The sequence below is a fragment of the Canis aureus genome, chromosome 32 (genome assembly GCF_053574225.1).
Source record: "Canis aureus isolate CA01 chromosome 32, VMU_Caureus_v.1.0, whole genome shotgun sequence".
Lineage (NCBI taxonomy): Eukaryota > Metazoa > Chordata > Mammalia > Carnivora > Canidae > Canis > Canis aureus.
The window spans coordinates 4,930,240-4,957,733 of record NC_135642.1 but is presented as its reverse complement, the minus strand read 5'-3'; the positions used below and the strand labels follow the sequence as shown (position 1 = coordinate 4,957,733).

General features: G+C 36.4%; 2 protein-coding genes and 1 long non-coding RNA gene across 3 annotated transcripts in view; all 3 read right to left on the bottom strand.

Moving 5' to 3' along the window:
• Nucleotides 1-27,186, bottom strand: part of LOC144303636 (uncharacterized) — a 51,893-nt gene extending 24,707 nt beyond the window's left edge. Inside the window, exons 1-3 of the long non-coding RNA XR_013370634.1 lie at nucleotides 27,043-27,186; nucleotides 22,577-22,722; nucleotides 21,929-21,993 (exon numbers count right to left, since the gene is read on the bottom strand). This is a non-coding gene — a long non-coding RNA (uncharacterized LOC144303636). The remainder of the gene's footprint in view (nucleotides 1-21,928; nucleotides 21,994-22,576; nucleotides 22,723-27,042) is intronic.
• LOC144303622 (olfactory receptor 4F3/4F16/4F29-like) lies at nucleotides 7,199-8,135 on the bottom strand. The gene is given in 3 exon segments (XM_077882073.1): nucleotides 7,199-7,395; nucleotides 7,398-7,805; nucleotides 7,808-8,135. Coding segments are annotated over 3 exon segments (933 nt in total).
• On the bottom strand, nucleotides 20,799-21,737 carry LOC144303621 (olfactory receptor 4F3/4F16/4F29-like). Its single transcript, XM_077882072.1, has one exon. It carries the CDS (start codon nucleotides 21,735-21,737, stop codon nucleotides 20,799-20,801), a length of 939 nt encoding a protein of 312 aa, XP_077738198.1.
• Nucleotides 27,187-27,494: the final 308 nt, after the last annotated feature.

Here is a 27,494-nt window from a genome sequence, read left to right as displayed (position 1 = left end):
ACCCCTAGTCTAGGTCACTAGCAGGGGAAAGAGGCATGTAGTCTAGTCACCAGTAAGTGCCTTTTCATGGCTGAGGGAACATTTCATTCTTTGGAGAGACAATTTACAGTTACTTGTTAAAGTTAAGCATTTGAAAACTTTCCTTAAGGTTTTAGGTTTAACATAAATATTCCATCCATAAAACTAGTTCATTTTAATAATCACTTTCAAGGCGGCCTTTAATTCATGATTGATAAGAGAATATTTAAGTTGAATACACTAAATTTTAAATTTCTTTAAACAAATCCATTTACAACCCAAATTCCTTTTAACAATAGCATTTATACATTTAAATTGTTTTTCTCTTAAACAGCACTTCAAATACTTGATCCAACAAGCAGACCTTCCCAGTGCTTAATTCTTATAATAAATTAAATGTACAATGAGTTCCTAAATTCTCTGGAACATGTCAAGATTTTTGCAGACTTAGTAACATTTTAAAGTACTTTTCAACTAAAATTCAGAAGACTTACTATCTGTTATTCATTTTATATTAGAATCCAAAGACCAATACGACATACCATAATATGCCTGATATGTCAGTTGGGTTTAAATACTTTAAATAACAAATACTAGTTTGTCCCAATGAATATAAAAACTATTCCTGAAATTACCATACAGTATCGATGGCTTTGGGAATTGCAAAACCTCTTTGAAAATTAGTCATCATTCTAGATTTCATCCAAAAAATGCAGCAATCTGAAGTCCTCTTAAAGGGCTCAGTAGGTTTGGTCCCAGGGGCCAGGTAGGTTGACAGTGCCAGGATGATGAGGGACTCAGGCCTGGGGAATTCAAAAGTGGGCTGACCACTGTAGCTCATTCAGCATTAAGTCAGAACATTAACACTGGATGGTTGTGATGAGACTTGAATAAAATAATGTATGGGAAAATTCTTGTCACGTGTTACACACTTGATGGCAACTAGTTTTGAATTTTCAACTTTTAATTTTTACTAGTATACAGCATACTTAAAGTTAAATACTCTTAAAAGCCTTTAAATACAAAATTTACTTAAATAAATTAACCCTTTTAACATGAAGACACAGTTTCTGACCTTGTCTAATCTCATAATTACTCAAGGAAACAAACTCCTGGTTCCTTTAGAGGCCACTGTGCATTCACCAATTCAAGAAAGGGAAACTAGAGCCTACTTTTTAGCACATGCCCTTTCCAGACCACAGAAATATTTTTTTCTGCCTTAAAAAAAGAAACCTGAATTCACAAAACTAAATTTTAAGAGGAGATTCCCATTACATAATCTTCCTTAAAGGTGTTGTTGTTTGTTTGTTTTTTAACACAAGGCATGTTTCCTTAAAAATAATTATTTGAGGTGGAATAGGAACTGGGAAAAGGGAGAAATAGCAAGTGTGAAATCAGTGTCCTAAAACAGTAGCCAGTGACTATCCATCATGAATTCACATATCTCAGAAAACCAAGAAAAAAATAATAATATCTTTATTAAAATGTGGCTTACATTGACCTTTAAAAAACAAAAACAATTTTCCAAAGCAAGCTACTGTAGCTTTGAGCTCTAAAACACAAGATGATTGTGGAGATTAGAGAAACAAATTCTAAAGACTGATTACAGAAAATCGTTTTCAGAAGGGTAGAGAGCTATAAGATAAGCTCCAAACATATGTACAAAAGATTGAAAGGCTATTTTATTACAAGAGAAATGGCAAATTTTGTCACTCCTCTGACCTGAAGCAAGTTGAAAACTGGGTAGAAAAACGTTGCATATCAAGGAGAAAATTGTGTTCTGAAAAGGTCTATCTGTAGACCTTGTTTTGGTAAGAACAGTCAAGATTAAAGGAATGGAAAGAATCTGTAATGGGTAGCACAATTTTTAGGTATCAAATCTGCCTCATCACACTATGAATACATGTTCTAACTAATTCAGAGTTAAATTGTTCAAAGCTAGCCACTGATGTGTCGCTTGTGGAGCAGATGCAATCCCATCACTAGCAGAAGCAGAACATGGGACCTAGGATAAAAGATGACATCAAGGCAAGGGAGGCAAAATCAGCAGCGCCTGGAAATCCCACACTGATTAGAGTGAAGAGAGAATTTATTTTGGTTGCCATTTCTGTTGTTGTTTGTCCAGGAGAAAAGTAAAAAATAAAGCCCTGCCCCTTTAGCAGGATTCTCAGTTGAAACCCATTCTAGGGTTCTGAAGGCCTACCCAAATGTTGATACAGAACTTTGCTGTATTAAAATTAATATCCCTTTGTCCAAGGTAGACAATACACTATGACCAAGACAACTCAGATCTTCTAGCCAAAGATGCCATGAAATGATTACATGGAAAACCATGTCTTACAACAGGTACTTATTTATCAATTATAGATATTCCAGTCTCTTCCATCAAACTGCTTCTGTGAATAGTTTTTTGGGTTTATTTTTGTTGTTGTTGTTGTTGTTGTTGGCTTTTCTTTTTGGAATAAATCTCCTTTATTAGATTAAGGATGTTTTTTTTAAGATTTTATTCATTTATTCATGACAGAGAGAGAGAGAGATAGGCAGAGACACAGGCAGAGGGAGAAGCAGGCTCCATGCAAAGAGCCTGATGTGGGACTCAATCAGGCTTTTGGATAAAAGTCTAACTGAATGAAATTATGTCTGGGTACAAGCCTGCAGCTATTCAGACATATCCTGTACTTGGTGAAAAAATCACCGAGGATACACCGTATTGGAACAATTATAAGACCCCTGTTCAAATCAAGGAGTTTGGTGCAGTGTCAAAAGTAGATTTTTCTCCACAACCTCCATATAATTACGCTGTCACAGTTTCCTCAAGGATTCACATTTATGGCTGGTACTCTCAAGAACCTTTAGAAACGTTTTCCCAATGTAAAGACACAACATACTGTGCTTCTTTTCGTAAGGATGGTAGACTGCTTGTGGCTGGCAGTAAAAATGGTTGAGTTCAGCTTTTTGATATAAGTGGGAAAGCTCCCCCCTCAGGCAGTTTGAAGGTTATACTAAAGCAGTTCACATGGTTGATTTTATAGCTGACAAATATCATGTGGTCTCTGGGGCTGATGATTATACAGTTAAATTGTGGGATATTCCAAACTCCAAGGAAATTGTGACATTCAAAGAACATTCTGATTATGTGAGGTGTGGATGTGGTAGCAAACTGAACACAGATCTGTTTGTAACAGGGTCATATGATCATACTGTGAAGATGTTTGATACATAAACAAACAAGAGTAATAACAAGAGTAAGAGTAAACAATGGTAATAACACTGAATGGTGATGGTAGCTACAGTTATGGTCTCTCTTTCTGTCATGAACAAATAAATAAAATTTTTAACGAAAAAAAAGAAATAGACTTTTTAAAAAATCATTCACCACAATCTAGTGAGATTTATTCTAGAGCAGTAAGTATGGTTCAATACTCTTCAATCAATCAATGTGACATACCATATTAATAAAAGAAAGGACAAGAACCATATGATCATTTCAATATATGTGGAAAATCATTTGAAAAATAAAATATCCATTCATGATAAAAAAAAACCCTCCACAAGTAGAATTAGAAGGCAAAAACTGCAAAATAATAAAAGCCATATATGAAAAACCCACAGCTAGTATCATCCTAAAGGGGGAAAAATTGAGAGCTTTTCTTCTACAGTCAGGAACAAACAGAGGTGTCCATCCTCACCATTATTATTTAACACAGTACTAGAAGTCATAGCCATAGCAATGAGATAACAAAAATAAAGAAAAGTATCCTAAGTGGTAAGGAAGAAGTAAAGCTTTTGCTATTTGTAAATGATGGGATACAACATATAGAAAACCTGAAAGATTCCACAAAAAAACCTGCTACAACTAAAGAATAAATTCACTGTCACAGGACACAAAATCAACATACAGAAATCTGTTGCATTTCCATACTCCAATAATGAAGCAGCAGAAAAAGAAATTAAGGACTCAATCCCAATTGGATCAAAAATAATAAGATACCTAGAAACAAACCTAACCAAAGAGGTTAAAGACCCATACTCTGCAAACTATAAAACACTGGTAGAGAAATTTAAGAGAACACAAAGAAATGGAAAGACATTCCATGCTCATGGATTGGGAAAACAAATATTGTTAAAATGTCTATACTACCCAAATCAGTCTACATATTTAATACAATCCCATTCAAAATACCACCAGCATTTTTCACACAGCTGGAACAAACAATCATAAAATTTGTATGAAACTACAACAAAGACTCTGAATAGCCAAAACACTCTTAGAAAAAGAAAAATAAAGCTGGAAGCATCACAATTCTGAACTTCAAGTTATATTACAAAACTGTAGTCATCAAAACAGCGTGGTAGTCACGCAAAAATAGACACACAGACCAATAGAATTGAACAGAAAGTGCAGAAATGAATCCACAACCATATGGTTAATTAATCATCAGCAAAGCAAGAAAGAGTATCCTTTAGGAAAGTCTCTTCAACAAGTGGGTTTGGGAAAACTTGACAGCTATCTGCTAATGAATGAAACTGGACCATTTTCTTACACCATACACAAAATAAATTCAAAATAGATTAAAGACCTAAACATGAAACAGGAAACCATAAAAGTCCTAGAGGAGAACACAGGCAACAACCTCTGTGGCATTGACCATAGCAACTTTTCTCTAGATATATCTCCTGAGGCAAGGGAAACAAAACAGAAAATAAACTATTGGGATGTCATCAAAATAAAAACTTCCGCACAGCAAAAGAAACCATCAAGAAAAAAAAAATAGGGATCCCTGGGTGGCGCAGCGGTTTAGTGCCTGCCTTTGGCCCAGGGCGTGATCCTGGAGACCCAGGATCGAATCCCACGTCGGGCTCCTGGTGCATGGAGCCTGCTTCTCCCTCTGCCTGTGTCTCTGCCTCTCTCTCTCTCTCTCTCTCTCTCTCTCTTTGTGTGACTATCATAAATAAATAAAAATAAAAAAAGAAAAAAAATAGACAACCTATGGAATGGGAGAAGATATTCACAACTGATATATTCAGTAAAGGGTTAGTATCCAAAATCTATAAAGAACTTACCAACTCAACACCCAAGAAAACAAATAATCCAGTTTAAAAATGGCCAGAAAACATAAATAGACATTTTTCCAAAAAGACATACAGATGGCCAACAGATGCAGAAAAGATGCTCAACATCACTGTTAATCAAAGGAAATGCAAATAAAAAATACAATGAGATACCACCTCACACCTGTCAGAATGGCTAAAATCAACAACACAAGAAACAACTTGAGGAGGATGTGAAGAAAAGAGGAGCCTCGTACACTGTTGGTGGGAATGCAAACTGGTGCAGCCACTCTGGGAAACAGTGTGGAGGTTCTTCAAGAAGTTGAAAGTAGATCTACCCTATGGCCCAGCAATTGCACTACTGGGTATTTACCCAAAGGATACAGAAACACTGATTGAAAGGGATACATGTACCCCAATGTTTATAGCAGCATTATCTACAATAGCCAAACCATGGGAGCATCCTAAGTGTCCCTGGACTGATCAATGGATGAAGAAGAAGTAGGATATAGATACAATGAAATATTACTCAGCCATAACAAAGAATGAAATATTGCCATTTACAATGACATGAATGAGCTAAAGAGTATTATGCTAAGTGAAATAAGTCAGAGAAAGACAAATACCATATGATATCATTCATATGTATAATTTAAGAGGCAAAACAAATGAGCAAAATGTGAAAAGAGAGAGAGAGAGGCAAACCAGACTCTTAACTATATAAAACAAACTGATGGTTACCAGAATGGGGGGGTGGATAATGGGTGAAACAGGTGAGGGGATTAAATGGAACATGTGATGAGCACTGGGTGTCATATGGCAGTGCTGAATTGTATACCTAAGACTAATATTACAGTGTAGGTTAAGTAACTGGAATTTAAATTAATTTTTTAATAAAACAAATAAATAAACAAAAAGCATAATCAGATATGCAAATACAGAGAACAAATGGATGATTTCCAGAGGAGAGGAGAGGGTGAGCAAAATGAGTGAATATGAGTGGAAGATACAGGTTCTAGTTATAGAGAAAATAAGTCATGGGACTAAGAGGCACAACACTAGTGATATACTCAGTAGTATTGTAATAACACTGAATGGTGATGGTAGCTACAGTTATGGTGTACACAGAATGACATATACAGAAGTTGAATTGCTATATTGTACACCTGAAGCTAATGTAACATTACAGGTCAACTACACTCAAAATTTTAAAATGTTTTAATCAAAATAAAATAAATACATAATCTTCCAGGCCATATATTTTAGGATGCTTCCATGAATTCTCAGAAACAATTCCAGATATAGAGTAAGCACAACTCCATATGTGTAGTAAGCCAAAAAATAAGTTTAGAGAACAGATGAATAAAACAATAAATTACTGGTTCATGAATGTGCATATGTATGTAATCAAAAAGAAATCAAAGGGTGTTATTGGTTTATGCTTTTCAAAATTCTCCCCAGAAAGTGTTACATCACCAACAGAAAAAATATTGTGACCATTAGGCAATTATCTAAAGGACAGATTAGCAAGAAAAAGGATATGAAGGCAGAATACAATGAAGCAGGAGAGATCAGTACTCCTCTAGTCTGAAATCAAATTATTTTTATTTGAAGAACAATCTGAGCACAAAATTTTCCTGTTGAACAAGACAACTATAAGCTGATGGCTTGTTATAGATGTGAAGAATCAAAAATAAAGATATGAAGAACCTGGGATATGAATATAGATATGAATATTTCCCAACTCACAAAAGGAATAAGAAAAAGAGCTATTATTGGTAAAGGTGGAGATTATCAATCGTAAGTGAATAATTAGCATGTGGGACATCAAGAGATATATTATAAGAAAGTATGTAGATAAACTGAAGAAACAATAATAAACTGAACACTTCAACAGAAAAAGTGAAGCAAGGAAATTATAAGTAGCACATATATATGCAGCACCATATGAATCAACATATGTTTTCAGTTAAGGTTTTGTCTACATCTTCATTATTTCTAAGGAAAGAGGTGCATTCTTAAAGGGTGTGGTAATATTCAAATCAACTGCAGATGCACTAAATAAGCCAATTCTAAAATTACAAATACAAACTATATGATGATCAGGATAAAAATCTTACAACATTTTTTATGAAATCTTTCTAAAAATCATTAATGGTCTGAAAGCTCTTTTCATTGCTGCCTTCATCACTTTATTCCTGAATGTGTAGATAACAGGATTTAAAAAAGGAGTGAGAACTGCATCAGAGAGAGCAAGAAATCTGTCCATCTGGGAATTGGGGTGTAGCCATGTATAGACAAACATGGTTGGACCAAAGAAAAAAATACCACAGTGATGTGAGCTGACAAAGTGGAGAGGGCCTTGGATGAGCCACCTGAGGAATGTTTCCAAACAGTAAACAGGATGAAGACGTAGGAGATGAGGAGTATGAAGAAGGAACCAACACAGATAAACCCACTGTTGACAGTGACCATGAACTGCAACCTGTAGGTGTCTGTACAGGCCAGTCTGAGGAGACGAGGAAGGTCACAGTAAAAGCTGTCCAGCACATTAGGACCACAGAAGGGTAGATTAACAACAAATGCCAGTTGGAACAGTGAGTGACTGACACCAAGGGCCCAAGCAGCAGCCAGAAATAAGATGCACCTCTGTGGGCTCATGATGGTCAGATAGTGGAGGGGCTTGCATGTGGCCACATATCTGTCAAAGGCCATGGCAATGAGCAGCACCATTCCACGCCACCAATGACATGGATGAAGAAGATCTGGGCGATGCAGCCGCCAAAGGGGATGACTTTGTGCTTTCTGAAAAGGTCATAAATCATCTTGGGTGAGGTAGCAGAGCAGGCTCCCAAGTCAGTGAAAGAGAGACTGGCCAGGAGAAAGTACATGGGGGAGTGTAAGTGAGGATCAATGGTCACAGAAAACACAATGAGGATGTTTCCAGTCATGCTTGCCACGTAGAGCACAGAGGAGAACACCAGAAGGAGAAGCTGGATCTCCCATGAGTGAGTGAGTCCCAGGAACACAAACTCAGACACAGCCGAGTGATTCCCTCCATCCATGGATCCGGCCAACTGGGCTGCCACTGAAATGATGGGAACTAAGAATGTGAGAAAGAAACTGTGATTATCAGGAATGATAGTGGTATTGAATATTTATGCTGCATTGCAAATGAGAACTAGCTGATAATCCAGTTCTTCACACTTCTTAAGTAATGACAGTAATGACGACAATGATGATGATGATGATGTAAGCACAACTCAGAAGATCATATTATAATTGGAACTACTAGGAAAAGCTCTCGTTGCCTAAAATTAATAGGAGAATTTGGCAAGAAGAAAAGCTTCGCAGGGCCCTGTAACAAGAAACAGAATATACAAGCAAGAAGGTATATTTGTTCACAAAAGAAAAAGAGAAGTCGGTGAAAATAAATTCATTTAATTACCCACAAAGAGAAATAACACAGTTATACAAATTACATCTGACCCTACTTTCCCATAACAACACATTTCATCTCCCACTTATGATCATTTTCAATTTCTTCTCTCCATACAATTTACATTCAGAGAGTAGGACTGTGGAGAAGCTGATTAATCAGTGGATCACCATTTAGGAGTGAAAGTTTTCTGAAACATGAGACGGGAATGAATTAAGGAGAAACACACTGTAGAAGAGGACACCGATTGAGATAAGGGACAATGCAACTGGGGAATAAGAAAACACCCAAATCATGCAAGCGTAGTCAAAGAGAAATGGGCTTCAGCAAAGATAGAATTTCATTCTTTGTCATCATGTCAGATCAGGTTCACTGCTTTTCTGAATCTTCCCATTTTTTATTGTGGTAGAAACCATATAGCATTAAACTTTACCATATAAACCCTGCACAAGTGTACAGTTAAGTATTATTAAGTATATCCATCTGGAAAATATGCCTAGAATTTCTTCATCTTGTAAATCTGACACTCCACACCCATTGAACAACAGGTTCCTGTCTCCTCTCCCCTCAGCCACCATCTACTTTGTTTTTATGAATTTCACTACTTTAGGTACCTCATAGAACTGGAATCACACAGTATTTCTTTATTTTTTACTGTCTTATTTCACTTAGCATAATATCCTCAGGTTCATTGACTACATCTTTCCATTTTTTAAAAGTTCTTTCAAAATGATACAGAGATCTCTACTGGCCACTCTACTCAATGAAGTTCCCTCTGGACCTACACCTGGCCCTGCAGGATTTTTTTTTTTTTTTTTAAGTTGATCAATTGATGGATTTTATTTACTTTTAACTGTTTATTTTTTTTTTTTATTGGTGTTCAATTTACTAACATACAGAATAACACCCAGTGCCCGTCACCCATTCACTCCCACCCCCCGCCCTCCTCCCCTTCTACCACCCCTAGTTCGTTTCCCAGAGTTTGCAGTCTTTATGTTCTGTCTCCCTTTCTGATATTTCCCACACATTTCTTCTCCCTTCCCTTATTTTCCCTTTCACTATTATTTATATTCCCCAAATGAATGAGAACATCCAAAGAAACGAGACCCTGCAGGATTTTTATCCAGACCTAAGATATGTACAAATACTTGGGATTTCACCCTAGTTCCTGCTAAAGAATGGACCTGTATCACCACAAGGAATGTGAAATATACCTGGAAACAACTTCTATTTGTCCACACATATAAAAGTCTTATGGCCAGCACTTACAAACACTGAAATATTACATTTTTCTTCATCAGCAATTCAGCCATTCATCCCTTTTTTTGCTCAGTAGTATATCCATTCTTTTAAATTATTCGGGACTTTATTGTCACCTGCTCTGATATTTGACATCATCAGTCTCAATATGTCTGAAATCCATGCAGGTATGTGGTGTCTCCAAGGTCATTTGCACTTTTAAGCATTAGCACATTTTGAAATGAAAAGAATGTCAAACTTCAGTAACAGTATAGGAGGGCACATTGCCTTGGCTTAATCACATGCACTTAGAGCACATACTAAAGGGTTGGTAGTTGGGGCACTTGCCTGGCTCAGTTGGTAGAGCATAGATCTCTTGATTTCAGGGTTGGAAGTTCAAGTCCCACAGTGGGTATAGTTATTACTTAAAAATAAAGTCCTTTAAAAAAAAAGTTGGGGGCTGGGTTGGTTGAGCATCTGCCTTTGGCTCAGGTCATGATCCCAGGGTCCTGGGATGAAGCCCCAGGTCAAGTCAAGCTCCCTGCTTAGCAAGGAGCCTGCTTCTCTCTCTCCCTCTGCTGCTCCCCCTGCTTGTACACACACACACACACATTCTCTCTCTGTCCCTCTCTCTCTCTCTCTCTGTCAAATAAACAGATGGGATCTTTAAAGAAAAATAAGAGTTCTATTTACTTAAATAAAAGGGGGGCTGGTGACTTTTAAGTTTTGACTATGTTTTTCTTTGGGAGGAGAAGGGATGAAAGTGGTGAAGATTCCACTGCTCTGTGTCCAAATACCCACCATAATGAACTCCCAATAGAGGGTAAGCCCTGAAAACAGCTGCTGAAGTTTTATTCCTTTTAGAAGGTGTTGGGATGCAATACAGGCTTACTGATCTTTTGCAGACACATCTCCAGGTATTTGAAGAATCTTCTCAAAAAAAAATTCAGTTGATACCTATCCTAAAACATCTCTCTGCTCCCAAACTGAAAAACACACTCACTGTGATCCGACCCCAAGTTTAGCTCATCAATGCTAAGCTGAGTCTATATACAACTGAATCAAATGATTTTGCTGTCACCTCCTGAGGCTACAGTCCATAGTCTCAAGATACACACTTTTTATAGCCCAAGCTCTTGGGTCAGAAGTCTCTGAGCCTGGGCTGGAGAAGAAGGAACCACCTATGCAGCCATTGTGTGAGGGACAGAGGAAAGGACGAGGACTGGTTGGTAAATATGCAGAGACAGATGGCTAGAAATACTCAGCAACTGAGGATGAAACATGGAGACTTCTGTGTGGAAAGCATATGTATCCTGTGAAATCCTACCAATATTTTTATCTAAGAAACAGCCTGTTCCAGATTGACCATTTTTCAGATGAGAAATCTGAGATTCAAAAATGTAAACTGAATTGCTTATAGTCACACAAGTGCCGGAACTAGGGACTAGAATCCAGGTCTCTGGATTCTTGATCCAGAAACTATAGATCCTGTAGAATATAACCTAAGAAAGAAGAGTAAAAAATCAAAACTTAAAATGTGACTTTCAGAGTTAAAACTAACACCAAACACCAGCATTTATACAAACCACCTATTATTTGTATTAAATTATTTTGTATGACAATAATAACTACATACATACAACAAAATGACCAATGGAATGTTAGAAGTAAATGGTATACAGAAATGAGATCTTTCAAAAGACAAATACCATATGATGTCACTCATATGTGGAATTTAAGAAACACAACAGATGAACATAGGGGGAAAGGGGGAAAAAGAGAGAGAGGGAGGCAAACCATAAGAGACTCTTAACTATAGAGAACAAACTGAGGGCTGATGGAGGGAGACAGGCAGCGGGATGGGCTAAATGGGTGGTGGGCACTAAGGAGGGCACACGTTGGGATGAACACTGGGGTGTTGGTGTTGTATGTAAGTGAAGAATCACTGAATTCTACACCTAAAGCTAAATTCTACACCTAACACTATATGTTAACTAACTCGAATTTAAATGAAAACTTGAAACAAACAAGCAAAAAGAAATGACGTCATTTATTGCTGCCACACTTTGAGTGCTCACTCTTCTCATTTTGGTGCTCATTTGGAAGACCAAAACAGTGGTGCAATATCTGAAAGAAAATCTTTATCACACCATCCATCATTTCTGCCTCTCCATAGTTTGCTGTCCTCAAAAGTCAAGTAAAAGTTCTTAATTATTTTATAAAGTTCTCCTTGATAGTTCCAGTCCATAATGAGTCAGAGTTTGGGTTTTTTTCCAACTTCTATAAGTCACAAACTCAATAAACCCAGTGGAAAGACATAAATTGCACACATAATTGCTATAACACAGTATACAATATATGCCATATGAACAGTAGACAAGATTATATGCTGAATGTGAAAAGAAAACCATATCTGGGGGCATCACAATGCCAGATTTCAGGTTGTACTACAAAGCTGTGGTCATCAAGACAGTGTGGTACTGGCACAAAAACAGACACATAGATCAGTGGAACAGAATAGAGAATCCAGAAATGGACCCTGAACTTTATGGGCAACTAATATTCGATAAAGGAAGAAAGACTATCCATTGGAAGAAAGACAGTCTCTTCAATAAATGGTGCTGGGAAAATTGGACATCCACATGCAGAAGAATGAAACTAGACCACTCTCTTTCACCATACACAAAGATAAACTCAAAATGGATGAAAGATCTAAATGTGAGACAAGATTCCATCAAAATCCTAGAGAAGAACACAGGCAACACCCTTTTTGAACTCGGCCATAGTAACTTCTTGCAAGATACATCCACCAAGGCAAAAGAAACAAAAGCAAAAATGAACTATTGGGACTTCATCAAGATAAGAAGCTTTTGCACAGCAAAGGATACAGTCAACAAAACTCAAAGACAACCTACAGAATGGGAGAAGATATTTGCAAATGACGTATCAGATAAAGGGCTAGTTTCCAAGATCTATAAAGAACTTATTAAACTCAACACCAAAGAAACAAACAATCCAATCATGAAATGGGCAAAAGACATGAACAGAAATCTCACAGAGGAAGACATAGACATGGCCAACATGCATATGAGAAAATGCTCTGCATCACTTGCCATCAGGGAAATACAAATCAAAACCACAATGAGATCCCACCTCACACCAGTGAGAATGGGGAAAATTAACAAGGCAGGAAACCACAAATGTTGGAGAGGATGCGGAGAAAAGGGAACCCTCATACACTGTTGGTGGGAATGTGAACTGGTGCAGCCACTCTGGAAAACTGTGTGGAGGTTCCTCAAAGAGTTAAAAATAAAACTACCCTACAACCCAGCAATTGCACTACTGGGGATTTACCCCAAAGATACAGATGCAGTGAAATGCCGGGACACCTGCACCCCAATGTTTATAGCAGCAATGTCCTCAATAGCAAACTGTGGAAGGAGCCTCAGTGTCCATTGAAAGATGAATGGATAAAGAAGATGTGGTATATGTATACAATGGAATATTACTCAGCCTTTAGAAATGACAAATACCCACCATTTGCTTCGACATGGATGGAACTGGAGGGTATTATGCTGAGTGAAGTAAGTCAATCGGAGAAGGACAAACATAATATGGTCTCATTGATTCAGGGAATATAAAAAATAGTGAAAGGGATTATAAGGAAAAGGAGAGAAAATGAGTGGGAAATATCAGAGAGGGCGACAGAACATGAGAGACACATGACTCTTGGAAACAAACAATGGATAGTGGAAGGAGAGATGGGTTGGGGAGACAGGGTGACTGGGTGAAGGGCACTGAGAGGGCACTTGACAGGATGAGCACTGGGTGTATGCTATATGTTGGCAAATTGAACTCCAATTTAAAAAATACACAAAAAAATTAAAAATTTAAAAAATAAAAATCATGATGAGATACCACATCATACCTGTGAGAATGGTAAAATTAACAACACAAGAAACAACGGGTGCAAGGATGCAGAGAGAGGGGAATGTTTTGGGAATACAAACTGATGCAGCCACTGTCGAAACCTATATGGAGGTTCCTCAAGTAGTTAAAAATACAACTACCCTATGGCCCAGCCATTGAACTACCAGGTATTTACCCAGAGGGTAAAAAATAATCATTCAAAGGAGTACATGCAGCTTGCTACAGCAACATTATCAACAATAACCAAACTATGGAGAGAGATCTAATGTTCATTGGTTAATGGATAAAGAAGTGATATGGGGGCACCTGGGTGGCTCAGTTGGTTAAGCTTCTAGCCTCAGCTCAGGTCATGGTCCCAGGGTCCTCAGACCAAGCCCCACATCTGGCTCTCTGCTTAGTGGGGAATCTGCTTCTCCCTCTGTACTCCCCTCATGCTTGCTCTCACTCTCACATGTGCACTCTCTCTCTCTCAAATAAAATCTTTTAAAAATAGGAAGTGATACACACACACACACACACACACACACACACACACAATGGAATATTACTCAGTCATCAAAAACAATGAAATCTTGCTATTTGCAACAATGTGGATGGAGTGTATTATGCTAAATGAAATCAGTCTGAGAAAAACAAATACCATGTAATTTCATTCATACATGGAATTTAAGAAATAAAAAGAGGAACACACAGAAAGGAAAATTTAAATAAAAGAGAGAGGGAAACAAACCATAAGAGACTCTTCTTTTAATATTTTATTTGTTTATTCATGAGAAATTCAGAGAGGAGTGAATGGGTGACGGGCACTGGGGGTTATTCTGTATGTTAGTAAATTGAACACCAATAACAAATAAATTAAAAAAATAAAAAAAAAAACAGAGAGACAGAGACAAAGGGAGAAGCAGGCTCCCTGCAGGGAGCCTGATGTGGGACTCAATCCTGGAACCCCGAGATCACGACCCGAGCCAAAGGCAGACACTCAACCATTGAGCCACTCATGTGCCCTATCATAAAAGACTCAACAGTAAAGGACAAATGAAGAGTTAATGGAGGGAGATGGGTGGAAGATGGCTAAATGGGTGATGGGTATTAAGGAGGGCACTTGTTATAATGAGCACTGAGTGTTACATGTAAGCTATAAACCACTGAATCAAAATAATTAAACATAAAGTGACCAAATTAATCATAAAATAAATAATAAATAAATAAATAAATAAATAAATAAATAAACATCTGTGTACCAGTCTCTTGCTCATATTTATACCCTGTATTTCAGACTTGCTTATCCAGATACCTACCTTACATTTCTACTGTTAAATCCCAAAGCATCTTAGATGTAATGTGCACACAATTGAGTTCCTGCTTTAACATACCCCTTCATCTTAAGTGATGAAAGATACATCTTTCTAACTGCTTGTCTCAAAAAACTTGGGAGTCATTTCTCTAAAATTCAATATCCATCAGCTGGCAATTGTGTTAGCTGACCCTTCAAGAGCTCACTATATCTTATCATTTGCTACCAAGCCACAATTTCCCTCTTCCTTTAATTTCTGCAACACAGTACTAACTTACCACTGCTTAAACCACTGCACGTTTCCTAGACTATTCTTTGTAAGATAATCAGACATAAAACTAATTTAATTTTTTCTCCTTTTTTTTTTGTAAATAGGCTACATGCATAGTGTGGAGCCCTGTATAGGGCTTGAATTCACAACCCTGAGACCAAGACCTAGGCTGAGATCCAGAGTGAGATCCTCAACTGACTGAACCACCTGGGTGCCCCAAAGTTAATTTTACATGTAAATGATATCATGTCACTTCCCTGCTCAGAATTCTCCAATGATCCCCCTTTCTCAGAGTAAAAACCAAATATGTTACAATGGTTTACAGAATCCTGAATGATTTGGCCTCACTTTACCTCCATGAATAGTCTCCTTCTATTCTCCTTCTTTTATATTGACAAAGTCACACTGGCCTTCTTGCTGTTTCTTGAATACAACCAAGCCTTTTAGGCCTTTACTAACTGTACCCTCTGCATAGGATGCCTTCCTCTGGATATTTACATTGACAATCCATTCAACTATATCAAATCTTTGCTCAAGGACACCATCCCAAAAGATGCCTACAGTTTGACTACCTTACTCAGAAAAGCAATCCACTACCCCACAACTCTGGAGTTTCAGAATCACCTTAACCTTCTCTATTATATTGGTAGCTCACTTATTTCTTTTTAACTTAGTATAGAACTTTCTTGTTTATTTTGCTTATTATTTATTGTCTGGATAGCACCACAAAGGTAGGAATTTTATATACATATAAAATATATATTATCTATAAATATATATTCTCAACTGAGATATCCCAAAAACCTACAATAATGCCTGGCACTTGATAGGCATTTGGCATTTGCTTCATAAATGAAAAAGTGAAAAGAGGATGTGGAGAGAAAAGGAGAGGGAGAGAATGAAAACCACTTCTGGGTTTCTTGTTTTCATGACTGAATAGATAATTGTGGAAGAAGACACAGTTTTCAGTGATGATCATAAGTACCATTTTGCACTTATTCAGTCAAAGGACATATGCAAGATGCCAGAAGATATATTACACATGAGTCCAGATGCCAGAAGAGTCAAGGACTGTGTTTTATACAATAGTGTAGTAAAAAAATGGTTAGAGATCAGAAGGGAAATGATTATTCATTAAACAGTACCAAGAAAATTAGTAACGAACTAGGGGTGGTGGAAAGGGAGGAGGGCGGGGGGTGGGGGTGAGTGGGTGACGGGTACTGAGGGGGACACTTGACGGGATGAGCACTGGGTGTTATTCTGTATGTTGGTAAATTGAACACCAATAAAAAATTAATTTATTAAAAAAAGTAAATTTGAGAAACTCAGATCCTCTCCTATTATTTTCACTAAAAATAATTTTCAGGTGGATAAATATTTTAGAAATACACGTTCATTGATATTCTTTAGGTATTAGAATGGAAAAGGACTAAGAATAAAACTTAGTCACAATAAGAATAAAGTCACAATTTAAAGCTCCATGAAGTTGGAGTCAAAAAGATCATTACTTTCATGTTGCAGAATATGAATATAAAATTAAAAACAACAAATTGGGGGAAATATTTTGAACACAGATATGATAATAAAGGAGGTAGTGCCATCAACACATATGTGAGGCTGGTAAATCAATATGACAAAATTAATATTCTATCTATGGGGATGGGGAAGAAGAACACCTTAGCAAAGGTTCTATTTCAAATAAGAAAAGAATATGTGACAACTTTTTGCCTGCCTTAAATCACTTTTTCCCCACCACTGATGGTTGCTCCCCATCCCCTCCTTCTGGGAGATGACCCTACTCAAATTTATGTAGTTCTTTGGAGGCTCTCAGCCAGATTACATTGACCTCTGCCCACCTGAGAGGACATGTGATCCAGACCGGGCCATGGAAGACCCATCTCAGAGCTAAAACAATGCCTGTTAGGATCTTTTCTCTAGGTTTTAATATGGAGCTGAGAAAGAAAGCCTTTCCCTTTTCTATGAGGCTGCCCTGCTGGAATGAGTTAAACTTAGAGTTATTGGCAGTGTCCCTTCTCTCCTCACACCACACATAATGAAATCCATGTGTAAAACAAGAAAATAAGATCAAGATTCAGGGATAAACAGAGTTAAGAGAGGGAAAAGAAAGAAAGAAAGAAGAAGAAAGAAAGAAAGAAAGAAAGAAAGAAAGAAAGAAAGAAAGAAAGAAAGAGAAAGAAAGAAAGAAAGAAAGAAAGAAAGAAAGAAAGAAAGAAAGAAAGAAAGAAAGAAAGAAAGAAGAAAGAAGAAAGAAAGAAAGAAAGAAAGAAAGAAAGAAAGAAAGAAAGAAAGAAAGAAAAGAGAAAGAGAGTAAAAGAGGAGCAAAATCCAAGAGTGTAAAAATGAGTGAATCCCTGGAGTCTATGAGGCTGATGCCACTATTGGACATCCCAATAATCTGAGTCAGTTAAGTCCTTTTTTATAAAATATTTTTTTAAATTTTGCCTGGAGTGCCTGGGTGGCTCAGTCAGGTAAGCATCTGTTTTCAGCTCAGGTCATGATCTCAGGGTCCTGGGATTGAGCTCCAGGACAGGCTCCCCACTCATGCTCTCTCTCTCTCTCTCAAATAAATAAAACCTTTAAAAATAAAATAAAATGCTTTATTTTTAATTGTAGTTTTAAAATTTACCACCTTGAGCAGTTTTAATTGTACAGTTCAGTAATGTTAAGTGTATTAACATTGCTGTAAAATATCTCTAGATCTCTTTCCTCTTGTGAAACTAAAACTTTTCTAGTTATTTTAAGCTAGTTTTGATTGCATTCCTGATACATGTAATTCAAATAGTTCAGGTTAATAGCAATATTTAAAAGATTACAAGCATATAAAAATAGAAGAAATTTAAAATAAGTTTTTATCTTTTTGCCTTTTAAATTGGCTAATATTTTTAATAAGTGGTCATATTCAGTGTGTTGGGGGGTGCTAAAGTGTATATACTTCTTAGCAGGTACAAATCTTTGGGGAGAAATGATAATATGAATAGAGTTTAAAAGTTTATTATCCCCTATTAACTCCAAGTATATCAATCTATAAAGGAAGCAATCTGAAATATAAATAATATATATGCAAGATTTTCAAAACAGAGTAAAAAATATAAAAGAATCTGATCAATGAGAGGAATAACAAATATAACTATGACATGGTCATATATAGAATACTATGTATTTAAAATTATTTTGCACTACAATATTTAATAAGGTGAAATTTTTATCAGAATGTAATACTCATCAAAAAGGCAGGATAAAAGTGTAGATACCATTAAATCTCCATTTTGTAAATATATGTTTTTATTTAAGCATAGAAAAACACTAGAAATAAGTATACCAAGATATTACTACTAATTATCTCCATATGGTGACTTTATGGATGATTGCTATTTTATCATCTCTAATTTACAAATAAAGTTTTCTTTATTAGAAGAAATTTTTTTCTTTTATTAGGAAAAATATACTCAGATAAAATATGGAGGATTTCACATCAGAAGTAACGGAAAATACAATCTTCTTAGAAGCAGAGATGTATTTATCAATATCCTTTTGACTGTAGATGACAGAACCGCATCTTAAACTTAAGCAAGAGGGTTAACGTATTGGCTCATTTATTAGTTCAGCTGGTAGCCAAACTAATAGGGGGGTAAGAATGAAGCTGAATGCCCAAGACATTTGGAACCATGGAACTGATTAATGCCAAGCCTCTATCTTTAAAACTTATAGCTACTCCCACATATCTTTTCTCAGTATCCCAGACTTGATTTTTGACAGCAGGAAATATGATTGCCAGCAGTTTCTGCATATATAGCTCTAAAATGGATTGAGTTTGTTTTCTCTTTATTCTCAATTCCAATATCCTAGAGGAAAGCTCAAACTTGGCCCATCCTGGTCAGACTGATACCTGTACTCTTCAACGCTAGCTAAAAGATGTCCATTATGACTTGGTTCAGAAGCCCAACCTTTGACCAAACAGTTGGAGTTAGATGTAGGATTTACGTGTCACCTTCATAATCATACCACACAGTTACTGCACGAGAAAGCTACATTTACCAAGAGAAAGAAGTTGCTTATTTGAGCAAACAACAGACTAGATGTCCACTAAAAGTAGTTATTTCTTCAGAGTAAAAGGAAAGACCTTTAAAATTAGATGATACAGAAAATCTTTAGGCACTATGAAGTTGGAGAATCTACCTTGTAATAGATATAGACTTGAGAGAAAAGCAGAAAGACAAAAGATTGGGAGGGGTAGGCCGTTTTAAAATCAATACACATAAACAGTGAGGAATTTGGGAATCCCTGCTAGACCTATTGAACAGTATTTAATCAATGAAAGAGAAAAATGAGTGGAACTTCCATTTAAAAAACGCCACTCCCAAACAAATTTTAGGGAGCCTGAACATAAGTGGTAGCTAGTAAACTGATAATATAGGTACTGGTTTTCCAAATGTCCAACAGAGGGCTTAAAAAAATAAATAAAGGATATAAGAGCAATGGAAATCAAAAAAAAAAAGGCAAATAAATTATCAAGTGAGATAAACTATGAGGTAAATAAGGACCATTTATAAAATAATAGGAATACTGATAAACCCATTAAGATATATGGAGTATGTGTAAGGATTTATAAGGTTCAGAGTCATTTGTATTACATCTCTGAGAATGAGCCTTTGTTCCTCTTTGTTGAGATAGATAGGAACTGAAATTTCTAAATCTATGTACACAAATCTCTCATTTCTATAAGAGAATTGGGTCATATATAAAAAGCCTCTCAAACTAAAACTTAGCTTATAATGATTCAAATTATGTAAATGCAATGGGAATAGTATTATATCAGCAGCGAAGAAAAAGGAAGAACCTGGCTAGTTACAAATGAAAATAACAATGAATCTTAAAGAACATAGGAGTTAGACAGCCTAAAACAGTGCAAACAAAAGTTAAATTTTGTTGAGACCAGCTAGCACTGTCCAGATAAGAAAGTGGCCTGGTCTAAGGATCCTGTTTTTCCACTCGTGATGGAAGGCATATCCTAGTGTGGAGATACAGGCATTAATCATCAAAATCTGATATGATTAAAAATTTTAATAATCTATATAACTCCTCTTACTCTGATTCCCTGCTTATTAATATCCTTATCATCACCTGACTTCTCAGAAAAGTCCCTATAGTGAAATAGTAAGTTGGGCTTTCATGACAGTTCAGACCACTTTACTAATTTTTTACAGCAAATTAGTGTAAATCAGCAAGCATTTCCTTATATAACCCATCTGGACACTGAAAAGACTCAATTTTGAATTCTAGACCATAGTAAATTCATCAAAGTAATGTCTCCTGAGAGATAAGCAATTGGCCTTCTCTGGGAGATACTTTTTTTTTTATCATACCACATGTTTCCTCTAACCATAGGCAGCAACACAATTTTTCAGTTAAGATTCTTAAATAATCATGTTATTTTCATCTGAGACACCTAAACAGTAGTAAGGTTCTTGGAAACTGATATTGCAAGTATAGGAATTTAATGTTATTTCAAATAAACTCCATAATATTTTTGTAATTTAAGAAATCCTTCTATAAATAATAAATTGACTGCATATTTTACTCATTGCCACTTTCATTTCTTTGTTCCTTAATGTATAGATGACTGAATTAAAAAAGGGAGTAAGAACTGCATCAAAAACAGCAAGAAATTTGTCTAAGCATGATGTGGGGTGAGGCCAGATATAAACAAAGATGCAAGGACCAAAGAACAAAATCACCACCATGATATGAGCTGACAAAGTGGAGAGGGCCTTGGATGAACCTCTTGAGGAGTGTTTCCTAACAGTGATCAGGATAAAACTATAGGAGACAATCAATATGAAGAATGACCCCAGAGATATAAAACCACTGTTGGCTGTGACCATGAACTCTAGACTGAAAGTATCTGTGCAGGCAAGTTTGATGAACCGAGGGAAGTCACAGTAAAAGCTGTCCAGCACATTAGGGCCACAGAATGGCAATTTTATAACAAAAACCAGTTGAATCATAGAGTGGGCCAAGCCAACTACCCAAGCAGCAACCAGAAGCAAAATACACATTTTTCGGTTCATAATGGTCAAATAGTGGAGAGGCTTACATATGGCCACATGTCTGTCAAAGGCCATGGCGATGAGCAGCATCATCTCCACACCACCAATGACATGGAGAAAGAAGATCTGAGTGATGCAACCACCAAAGGAGATGACTTTACGTTTTCTGAAAAGGTCGTAAATCATCTTAGGAGAAATGACTGAAGAAACTCCCAGGTCAATGAAGGAGAGGTTGGCCAACAGAAAGTACATGGGAGAGTGCAGGTGAGGGTCAAAAGTCACAGTGAGCATGATGAGGGAGTTTCCCATCATGCTTGCCACATAAAACATGGAGGAGAACACAAAGAGGAGAAGCTGGATCTCCCAGGAGTTGGTGAGTCCCAGGAACACAAACTCTGACACCACAGAGTGATTCGCTCCACCCATTAATTCTATCAGCTAGAATGTTTCCAGATTAAATAAATAAATAAATAAATAAATAAATAAATAAGAAACTAAAATAAGAATGTTAATGAAGTTCTATATTATAATGATTAATTATTTAAGGATATTCATACTGTGAAGACTATATATCCCCTCAGTTCTTTCACAGGGCCATTATGAAATAAGCATTTTACCTGGTGTCACCTAAAGCAGTTGAGTCACTTCCATCCCTAACACCATGGTTTCCAGGACTATTCACCTATAAACAAGAAAATGAAGCAAACATTGTAGATGTACATAGCAAGGATTGGGAGGGGGAAGGAAGGTGGTACAGTACAACACAATGAGGAAAAAGAAAGAGGTAAGAAAAATGGCATTTGCCAAAATTCATTGGTACTACTTTAATTGATGAAGGGACAGGAGAGGATCAATGGTTATATGGCAACAATGATATTAGTGTGCATTTCTTCATCCCCAGCAAATTCCAAAAGCTTAGGACTCCATTTGGAATACAACTGCCAACTGACTGTCTTGCTAGGATGAGCTATGGCACCACTAGAGAAAAAGGAAGGGAAATTTATTTGTAGGAGGCCAACTTTTACAAAGCACAATTCCATGGGAGTAACTATAAACAAGGTTCACAAAATTAATTATGAAGAATCTGGACAGATAAATCAAATTGGCTTCTTTATTCCTTAACTTCCTTCATCAACCTTAACCTCTTTTATCCCTCTTATCTCCTCTCTGTGCTTTAAACCTCTCAAGTGTCTGGGATCTAATGCCAAGTCTGACTGTTCTCTGACCCTATTCTGGGTGACTACATGAATCTCTTTAGTTCTTACCCTTTATTTTTTGGCAGGCAATATGTTACCACATGGAAGGTATATTCTCTGGTCTGTGTGTCAAACAAAAGAGCTGGTAAGGTAAAGGTACATGAATGCACAAAAAGCCTCACATCTGGAACTGAAAGGAAAGGGCAAGAGAAACCCTGCAATAGAAAAAAAAATGGATCTCAAAGCTTTGTCTTAATATGTGTATTTATATGCACATATACACACACCTTAGTTGTGCATGAGTGAAATCAGTCATAAGAACATTATACCACAAATCTCATGAGTGATTACTTAGACCAAATTAATCATTTACAAATAAGAAAACAGTAGTCCAGTGAGGAAGAAAAAACTAGTTATAGACAGAGAATCTGGGTTTTCAAGTCCACATATGGCTTCAGATTCCACATGCTAGAAAAAAATCATAGGGTGAGAAGAGATATGCCAAACCTAGATCTACTCAGTCCAAAATGGTAGCCACTAGTTACATATGGTTATTAAATGAAACTAAAAATTTCCTTGGTCATACCAGCCACATTTCAAGTGCTCCACAGCCTCATCTAGAGAGTGGTTATGGAAAAGATAGTGCAATACAGAATATTTCCAATCACTACTCATCACTTAAAGGTAAATCAAAATCCCATTTCCTCCATGAAAAATTTCCTAGTAACTCCACTTTTGATTAATCTCTTCTGTTATTCCTAAAAGTTAAGAAACTTAAATTTTAATTGAAATATAGAAGTTATCCACATAAAAATAAACCTCCATATCTAGCATCATAGAAAACATTGCAGATGTCTACTCTTGGCCAGGATGGACATACAAGAGTCCAGGAAATTCAGAGACAGCTTTACAAAGGAGAAAGGACTTGTGAGTTTTGAAAAAACCAACTGCAAGAGTTTAATAAATTGAGAAGGGAAAAGAAAGCATTCTGAAAAGAGATAATAACTGATCGCTTATTTAGAGCAAATCAGTTGTTATTAATCATAATTCCTCAATGGGTTCAATTTTATAGATTTTCTCTTCTCAAATATATGTAAGTTTGAGGAGGGAAAGAACCATTTCTTCTGACTCTTACATTTCCTAAAATACAGTTAATAACACTTCTCTGAAGTAAAGCCATTTTCTCAGGTCCATACTTTTTCACAGTTGCTGTTTTTCTGATCTATCATCTCTTTCTATGAAGTCCAGTATGCACAAAGGAAGTCTCCAAATTCAAAACTAAGCATTAACACATTTCCCAATCACTCCCAAGAGAATGCCTGGTATTCTTGCTATAAACTTCCAGCTGGGGAGAAGGGAAGCCTTAGCTCAAGACTTATAATGGCCCATGGCTTAACTTCATGGAGTTTTAGAAAATAAGATGAAGCACATTAAAGAAAAAGAAAGGGTTGGGGGGAGCAAGAATTCCAGTAGCAGCCAGCATAGCAGAGAGCTTATAGTTTCTATTTTCCAGACCTCATGATGCAATTAGTAATCTTCCATGTCATTGTTAAAGTCAAAAAAGAAAATATAGATTTTTTTTCTGCCATATTCTAAAAGTTTCTAAAATATTTAATGATGGAATCTTAGAGCTTGAAAACCATACATTATTTTTATTGTACATATTTATTGTATATATTTACTAAGCACTTCACATGTTTGATCCTTATAATTACCTATAGGTATTATATCTGATAGAATTATTTTCATTTTTAGATGAAAAACCTCAAATTCAGAGAAGTTAATAACTTACCTAAAAACATAGTTACTTAGTTTGAAACCAAAAACCAGACCTTCTGATTCCAAATCCAGTGCTGTTTTGACTACATCACACAAATATGGATATCTGTTCATGATCTAAAACAATTATCCCATTATGAACTTTGGGCAAGAATGCAAAAAATGTACCTCTTAAACAGACATAATGTTATATGTCAATTATATTTCAATAAATCTGGGGGAAGGATTCCATTTTATTCAGAAGAATATTCCATCCGACCAACATAAACATTTAATACCCACATAAATTAACTTACCCAAGATTTTATAGCTACTGGTGGCAGAGCCAAGATTTAAACCTACATATTACTGCTACAAGTTAAGGGGAAGGGAGAAAGGTGACTGATGATCAGAATGGGGGAAAAAACCACCAAAGGTTTGGTGTTAGTAAAAGACACCAGGGGCGCCTGGGTGGCTCAGTTGCTTAAGGTCTGACTAAGGCTCAGGTGATGATCTTAAGGTCCTGGGGTCAAGCCTTGCTGTCAGGCTCCCTGCTTGTCTCTCTCCCCCTGTCCCTCCCCTTCCTCCTTCCTCTGTTCCTGCGTGCAGGCTCTCTCTCAAATAAATAAACCTTTTTTTAAAAAGTGGGGGGGGGGCTAATCAAGACAAGGGGCCATTTACTCATAAAAAACCATAATAACTAACAGATGAGGAATATCCTACCTGGAGACAAAAATTTAGAATGCATCCAAAATTTGAAGTCATGAGAAAGAAAGATTTGCTTAAAGGATAGCATGTAAAGAGATAAAAGAAAACTAATAGAGGAAACATCCATTGCCAAAAAAGTACATAGTATTTGTCGTCCTTAATTTTATTACTATTACTACTATTTTTACATATTATCTGTCTTTTAAAAGTCCTGTTTCAGTGTACAAAAAGCAGGGGGGAAGGAATGTCAAAGAAATGAGTAATGGCTCATTTTCACAGGCTAAAGAGTGATCAAAATTAGAAGACTAAGTAAAAGGCATAGATTTAGGGCCGAGATATCACTGGTACCATTAAAAAGGGATGAAATCTAAAGCAGAGAGAAAATTAAGATTTTAGCGAGGTAACAGATGGTGTTAAAGTGTAGAAAGCAAAATCAGGAAATGACAATTTCAATAATACAGGGGAAAAGTTTTGAGGTGGGAGGAGTGGGAAAATAAGGCAACATGCTATGTGTAGAAAATATGTAGAGTGTCAGAAATCAACAAATCGTTACAAGATAGTTTCCAAGCAACTATGGGAATCTTGTTGAAGAGGAGTATCATTATCATGAACTTAGCCAATAGCTAGATGGAAACTTTTTGTGACACCATTCAGAAATGTTCAGGAACTTCATATTCTGAATTTTAGAGTAGCACATCTGTGAGGCACAAAAAGCAGAATGGAGTATCAAAAGAGACAGATCCTTTATTTGTTTTGTTTCTTAGATTCTACATATGAGTGAAATCGCATGGTATTTGTCTTTCTCTGACTTATTTGCTTAGTGTCATACTTTCTGGATCAATCCCTGTTGTTGCAAACATTCTTTTTATGGATGAATAATATTCATAGTGTGTATATATATATATATGATATAAGATAAGATATATATATATATATATCTTCTTTATCCATTCACATATCAATAGACAGTTGGGCTGCTTCCATAATTTGGCTATTGTAAATAATGCTGCAATAAATAATGCTCACCTTGATGGTTATGAAAGTGGAGATGGCTGGGGGGATAGGTGAAGAGGATGAAGAGTACACTTATAGTGATGAGCACTGAGCAATATATAGAATTCTTGAATCACTATACTGTACACTTGAAACTAACGTAACACTGTTAACTCTGGAATTAAAATTAAAAAATTTTTAAATAAGATACATTCCCTTAAAAAAGAGCAAGATATAGAAAGAAAGAGATCCTTGGAGGTCTGAGGTCACAATGAAATTCTTTAACCAAATTACATCCTGGGCAATGCAGCAAGTGCAGCCAAAGATGAGGAGACATGTGGAAATAACAGAATACAGATCAGAGCTCTTAAAAACAGTAATTACAGTAGCTATATGCTTGTGATAACTCTTTTACTCTTTTCTCCCATATCTTGATTCTCAAAACTATATCCCCATTAAAAATCAACTTCACTACAACATTATGACTACAGTTAACTCTGCTATATGGTATATAAGAAATTTGTTAAGAGAGTGAATGCCTGGTATGCCTGGGGGCTCAGTGGTTGAGCATCTGCCTTCAACTCAGGGCATGATCCTGGGGTCCTAGGATCAAGTCCCACATTGGGCTCCCCACAAGGAGCCTGCTTCTCTCTCTGCCTATGTCTGCCTCTCTCTCTGCATCTCTCATGAATAAATAAATAAAGTCTTTTTAAAAAGAGAGTTAATGCTAAGCGTTCTCATCACAGGAGAATTTTCTCTTTCCCTTTTATTTAATCTATAAGATGATGGGTGTTAACCTATTGTAATCTTTTTACAATATATGTAGATCAATCCATCATACTGTGCACATTAAACTTATAGTGATGTATGTCAATTATTTCTCCGAAAAGCTAGAGAAAAATCAACTTTACTTTCCTTCACATGCCTTTCTGTACACAAGTTGCCTCCCACTCTTCCTTCTTGTACAATTTCTCCTCCTGCTCATTTTATCATATCCTTCCTCTCCTATGAAGGGGATTCTTCTTCTGGTAGACTATGGTTCACCAACCCCTCCACTCCTCTTCACTACAACCTACCTAATCCATCAAAAAATCTCAGGTGGCAGCATGGTCAGGGAATCAGAGGAGATCCATAGGCTGAATTTTCTCCTGTGCATAAGCATTGCCCATGTCCTTCTATCCACCCTCCCCAGGACAAGGAGCTAAACAAAACTCTGCTGTTTTGAGAAAGGCACCTAATTAAGCTATAGCAGAAAGTGGTGACCAAATAATGCATTAGAGTTCTGGGATTCTCAGACTGAGAGCATCAGGCCATGGGAACTGTCTTATGGGATTACAAGGGAGGGAGGAAAGAGGTGTAGGATTTTCTTGTAATAAATAAAGATCCCTCATTTTATTTCTTATATACTTTTTACCTTTATTTTATGATATGACCCAGGAAAATCCCTATTGAAAGAAAAGATGCATTTTCTAATTTTTAAATGGAAAAAAACTCCAAAACTTCCATTAAAAAAAGTTGTAGAACTTAG

Excerpts from the sequence above, each read along its gene's own strand:
- LOC144303621 (XM_077882072.1), bottom strand. The coding sequence starts at position 21,737 with ATGGGTGGAGCGAATCACTCTGTGGTGTCAGAGTTTGTGTTCCTGGGA.